Here is a 6,581-nt window from a genome sequence, read left to right as displayed (position 1 = left end):
TCTGGGACAGAAGTTCAATAAACCAATATAACCTAAATCAGTGAAGTTAGATACTACATCCATCCAGGTTTATCTTAAACAGGTTTTGGCCATTTTGAAAGTGGTTTATGTGCACTGAACTTCTGTTGTGTTACAGATGTGGACCACCTTCTGATCACTTATACCAGTTTATGGGTAATTTCTGCCCCAAGTCTATGTCCATCAGTAAGCTATTGCAGGAACAAGCCCTGACCCAATCAACACAACAGTACTGGATTTAGAAAGAGCCGTTTCTCTTATTCACTACAATGTCATACAAGGATATTTCCTTAGGGCTGGGGTAAACACCACTGGCTAGCATCATAGACAAAGAGCAGATGATACTGGTATGGATAAGGGTATAAATATAGAAAGATTTGAAAAAACCCACTGTAAAGGAGGCATACGATAAAGTTTAACCAATTTACAATGGATAATAACTAAACTAATTTTGACACTCTGATAATCACTGGTGTCCATCAACGCAAATTAGAACTTTTTATAGCTACACTACAGAAGGTGACCTTTAAGACCATTGGCTTTGATTCACAGTTAGCTTTAATCCATGGTAAAAAAGAACAGCTTACTCTAAGTGCATAAATATGATCATACTCAAGAAAGTAGACATGGTGGCTTTGAATCTATGTCTGAATATATCTCATTGTGAATTGCAGGCTACAAAAATCAAACAGCCTCAAAATTCTTGCCTGGCAACTTCAGAGCACAAAATATCGTGCCAATGACTGATACATACAGTATTTTCTTCACCATGCAAACTGAAAATATTGATAGTAAATATATTTATTAACTCATGTATTTCAGCTGACAGGACTGTCTTAGCAACTGCAGGTGTTCATGTGATGTTATTGCTGGACTGTTTAAAAAGCTACGGAGCTGTAAAACCCACCAATATGCCTCTTGTTGGTTAGATTTTGTCTACTCTATGCCCACTCCAAAAGCAAGGTCCTGGATTACAACTGTGTTGAAAATGAGGGACAAATTTTCAAACACTGCACTGGTGCTGAAAAAAATTAACACAGTGCTTTAATTCAACTGTAGTAAAGTATATACAAGGCAAGCATCATATATGATTTACTGCTAAAGCATGTAATATTTATTTTACTACATATGTGCTATAAAAAAAATAATGGGAGCTGAAAATATGCAAATTCAAATAGCACAGTACATCTTTATTCTGAATAACTGGAGCCACGCATTTGTGTCTTGCAGGCTAATTATAACATAAATATAGTTCTTTAATTAATTCAGAACACATACTTCTCTGAAATACGGTATAGGGCATACATTTTTATATACACAAGTATATGCCTTATGTCATTTATATACCTTAAAGATTTCAATGGGGTTCTAGTTTTCCCCCTCCCCCCTATAAAATTCTTCTCTAAAATTATCTACAAAAAGTTTGGTTGTCTCTTGATTGAAATTACATTGGGGTTTTTTTTCCTTCGGTTAATTTTTATTTGTAGTAGTAAAGTATATTTGGGGGAGACTGAATTAAGAACATACACAATGACAATACATGGGGCTGCATTTTCAAAAGTAACTAGCCATTGTGAAAATCTTGGGATAAATTTGAAGGTGCCTAATTTTTAGACTGCAGATGCACAGCACTAAAAATTATACCTTTAAGCTCTCCAAAGCTGTGCAACTAAAAACCAAGACCCTGACAACAATCACTAGTCACTTTGGAAAATGCAGACCACGATTTTCAAGGCTGCCAAGCTGGGCTTATATAAACACCTTGTAGGACAGGCCTCTGAAGTATTGTCTAAGGAGTTTAAGAGATTTAGTCCATAATTTCCTCTCACTTTTCCCACTGGCTATTCATAAGCAGTTAACAATAGCAATTAGAGTTTGCTGACACAATAGTAAAGACAGCATTGACCACTGTACAGACAATGCGCTCTCGACACTGCCTTGTTTAAAATTCCAGACTCCAGGACATGTTTTTTTAATCCCCTCTGGACAGCCAGTTTGGACACACACGTTATTCAGACCTTCTTTACCGAATATGTCAAGTACAAAAAAAGATTCCCAATTTAACCGAAAGCAACAAAACTTGTGATTAAGAAAAGCCTCGAGGTCGTGGCATTCACCTACAGCTACTGCACTGCTAAGTACTTCCAAAGTCCACCAGGAGCAAAGGGAAGAGAAGGAATCCAAGGAAAAACACTGAGCCCATGAAAAGTCAGAAGAAACTTTAATTGTGTTAACACAGTGGTCACCAACCGGTCGATCTCGATTGACTGGTTGATCGTGGAGCCTCTGACAGTCGATCTCAGTCGGTCAGAGGTTGCACGATGGGGAGCGGCAGGATGCATGCGGCTGGGCTGAGCAAGTGGGGTCAAAACCTCGGCGGCCTGTCCAGGAGGTTGGGGGAGGGGGGGCGGGGCACAGTAGATCCTGGATTGCCAAAAAGCAATCTTCACCATAAAAAGGTTGCAGACCACCGTGTTAACATTTCACTCCACCTTGTCATGCAAGGCCATAATGGCATCGCCCCCTGGTATTGAGGCCTCTCCCTACCCCTCCAAGCTGTATCTACTGGATTACCAAAGCCTGTTCTTTGAAGATGCAAGCACATCAGTAGGTGAGAAATTCATTTCTTACTGGTGGTGATTTTTTTTTAAAATGATCTGAAAGCATACTTAAAATTTCTTTTAGAGTTACAAAGTGCTAAAAGGGTTAACGTTACCTGACCCTGAAAATAGTGCAGCGATGCCTGTAGACAGTTCCGGGGGTGGAAAAAAAGTATTGCATGTACTAGACCAATCTACCAAGGAGAGCGATGATAAAAAATGGATGTAAAAACATTAGAAAACAGGGCATTAGCTAAAATTCATTATGCTCCTTCATGTTTTATTTGGTTTTTCAGGTAACCCAATCACCCATCCTTCCACCTGGCAATATTAGAAGACATCTCTAGTACTGTTTTTTAAACCCCCCTTGCAATAACTTCGGTTTAGTTGAAAAGCAGGTATAGATTAATCAGACCTTTTTTATTCTCTCTCTCCTGCTTCCTGGGGCTTTCCCACCAAAACAAAGTAAAACTCGACAGTCACTTCACAGGCGTTAGACAAATGTTTAACACGCTACATGAGGAAAGGTTAAGTACAATCACTGCTAATAATCCTGGCTCTTTGGAGGTAGTGTCGTATCTGAATAAATCTGACATCACCTCATTGTAAAGACCAAGAATTTATTATTGTCCAGGTTAAAGCTTGTGCTCCTATCCTTTCTTGCGGCTATCGCATGAGGACGGCTCTTTCCTCGCTGAAACAAACATTAAAGTGCCAACGTACACCAAATGTATAAGGTGTCTGGGGATTACTCTTTAGCAAATATGTTTAACTTACTTTGGCTTCAGTCTCTCCCCTGTGAAGTGTATATAAATGATGGACAGCACTTTGTGATGATGACCAAGGATGTGTCAGTACTTGGAAAACATGGAAATCGTGGCCTAATGTGTCAGTAGTGACCAGCAGCATCCCTGGGAGAAGAAACAAGAGAAAGAAAAAAAAGAATGAAACACTGCAAAAAGCAGAGGTTTAAAAATGCCTGCTTAAAATAGCTAGCATATATTTCACTTTGCTTTCTGGAAATAACGGACAGAAAGGTATAAGGAAAAAAAAAATCAGAGATTAATACACACAAATTTTCCAGTCGTTTTTGAAAGCCAAACTTCATTAGAAATCAGACGGTGGCAACCGTGTTGAAGTATTATGGTAGAGTAATACAAGTCAATTAAACAAGTCTAGGGACACAAACTGAAAGTTAAAAACTTGCACAACCACTCTGAAGCACAAGAAGTTACTGCACATTATGGTTTCACTCTCTATAGCTCTCAACTGAGCAAGTCAACTTTTGTTCAGACCAACACAAGACAGGTTTCTATCGCCAACCTAATTCCCATTTTTTCATGAAAGTGAAAACATTATTTAACGAAGTAAAAAAAACCGCCCAGGTTTTCCTCTCAACTATCCAAAGGACATGTTTCGCGTGGAGCTGTACAAAAGTAACAGTCTGATTTACTGAACAAAAGGCAAACTGGAGTTTGAGCTTTTGAGTGGAATATTAATTGAAGCGTTAACTTCACAGGAAAAAGAAGTCACTAATATATGTCGGTGAAATGATTAAACTAGATTCAAAGATCAGCTAAACGACGATAAATTTAAATGCTGTGTATTTTCTTTCCTTCTTTTATTGTTAAAGCATAATACAACTTTAGGACGTTTACAGTCACATATTTCAGGCCATCTTGTCATCAGAATACAATTAATTATACGGTTTATATTAAAAAGAAGAGCCTTTATGGGCAGGAAAGTGTGGCTCTACGGTAGGAATTGAAAGGATGGCAGAAAACACGGACGACAATCAGTTATTCCCCTGTATAATAAAATCAATATTATCTTGCTTATTAATGGAGTGCAATAAATTATCACTGAAAGTGAGACTCCGTTTAAATAAGTTCAAAGAGAAAAACAGTTTATCTGAGCAGTTTAACAGATACATTAAAGTGTTTTTTCAATGTTTTGAAAGATCCCGCAGCTACAGAAAGAAGAATTTTATACATTGAACAGCCAGGGCATAACTGGAAAAAATGTGAACAGTTTACACTGCAAAGGTGTCTATAATTGCTGCATGGACAAGGTTGTGTTGATCCTCCATTTAAAACATATTTGAAACCTCTCTCTCTCTCTTCAGTAAGTGTATTTAAGTTGTCAAATTTAATGCAAGTGTTGCTCAAAGGACAAGCGAAGAGTCTCACATTTTTATGCTAAAATAGTTATCTACTTCCCTGAGAAAATGGTTTGCAGTTTTTTGTTTAAATTTGGCTCCAAAGTTGCCTTCTCAACATCCTAGCTGCTGCTCAGCACCGAAGAAGCAAACCAACACAGACCCATGCTACTCGTTGAGATGTCTCCTGGATCTGCAGCAGTGTTCATCAAGGCTCCTCAGCTCCAATACAGATCCAGGCTTTCCACGTTTTATTAGGACACAAAGACCCTACCTCTAGAGTTCATGGCTCCTCACAAGCCCCTGGAAGGCCCTGCTTCCAAGCACATGTAGACAGCTTACATTTCAGCAGCCAGAGTTTCCAGTTATTGAACCTCACGCTATTCAGAGCAGGATTTCTCTACCTGGTCAAACCCAGGTTTGTCAGACAAGAGAATGCATTTCAGCCGAGAGGAAAGATGATACCATGACTGAGACAGTAACCTGGGATGCCCTGGACAAGTCAGCCTGTTTGCCTCAGTTTCTCTCTCTGTGAAATGGGAATAATGCCCTACTTCACAATAGTGTAATGATGATAAATGCATTAAAGACTGAGACATACTCATGTGCTAGGACTGTGGTGTAACAAAAGTGCAGAGAAATCCAAATGGTGTCTGGCACACCAGTCTTACCTGCAAGTGCTCCTTTCAATTTGGCCACAGTAGCTGGAAAAATGGAGGGAAGTCACCACACTTTAGGCACCCCCGCCCCCAAAACCACAAATGCTCAATCTTAATTCTGAGCCCAGCAAGATTCTCTCCAATAGACATACTTTTACTGCTAAGGACCCTCGATTCTGAGTACTGGAAAGAAAAGGAAGCTTGTTGCGGAGCTGAGGAATCCAGGAGTGCATTTGGGTATTATGTTTGGGCAGTAAGGCATGCGAGTTGAGGTTGGTCTGAATGTTAATGTTGGCTCAACTGGCAATTTCCTTGATTTGTAGTGACTGCGTTGATAGGAAATACAGTTAAAGTTGCTCAAGTGCAAGTTCGCCAAGTCTTTAGTGTGGGATATTGCACGCAATTTGCATTAATTCTGTTCTGAAAAAGCATAAGATATGCTTCCCTTTTAGTTAAGCGTGTGGTCTCTAATAATACACCACCCCATCTTCCATGGAGAAAACTGCAGTGATTTGAATGTCAGTAGTATTCCCTGTGCTAGAATTAGGCTGCCGCAACTAAAGAAGTGATGACGTTCCTGGAGATCTAATTTGGCAAAGCAAACCTCCGTATAGCAGACTCCACAAGGTTTTTGTTGTTGTTTTGTTTTATTTAGGTAGCTTTGCATTTTCAGTTCTCTAGACCTGTCCCTTAATGCAGATGGAACGAACTCATGGAAGAGATACTGGAAGAAGTGACTATAAATAGGCTTCATTCAGTAGGAAAACCTAGCTGTTTTCCTAAAGTGCTGGGGTTTTCTCATAAGTCTCTCTCGCATCCAGAGCTTTCTAAAGACAACGGGTTTTATCTGTGTGCCATCGCTAGATTCAAAGATTATAAAAATACTTTTGAATGAGCAAGCAACCTGCTGAAGGCACATGCAACACTCACAAGCCATTCAAAACTTAGGAACTGTATTCAACCTGTTGTCCATCCAGTCCAACATCCTGTTTCTAACCATGGCCAGTTCCAGAGGTGTCAGGCAGCTCCCTACTAGGCAGATGTAATATAATCTGCCCCATAAAGGTTTCATCCTAATCTGTACTAATCCAGGTAAGAATTGATCGGCCAAATAATTTAAAAAAACCAAACCCTAGAAAACAAGGG

General features: G+C 39.4%; 1 protein-coding gene across 1 annotated transcript in view; it reads right to left on the bottom strand.

Annotated features, from left to right (window-relative positions):
* The window catches only part of BCAS3 (BCAS3, microtubule associated cell migration factor), a 545,610-nt gene that overhangs the window by 362,063 nt on the left and 176,966 nt on the right, over positions 1-6,581 (bottom strand). Inside the window, exon 14 of the mRNA XM_019511118.1 lies at positions 3,396-3,529. Coding sequence (XP_019366663.1) covers positions 3,396-3,529 — 134 coding nt within the window. The remainder of the gene's footprint in view (positions 1-3,395; positions 3,530-6,581) is intronic.

Source organism: Gavialis gangeticus, unplaced genomic scaffold (genome assembly GCF_001723915.1).
Source record: "Gavialis gangeticus isolate Ggan-Ray unplaced genomic scaffold, GavGan_comp1, whole genome shotgun sequence".
Taxonomy (NCBI): domain Eukaryota; kingdom Metazoa; phylum Chordata; order Crocodylia; family Gavialidae; genus Gavialis; species Gavialis gangeticus.
Note: the sequence above shows the minus strand (reverse complement) of the source record. Positions and strands in the feature narration are given on the sequence as shown.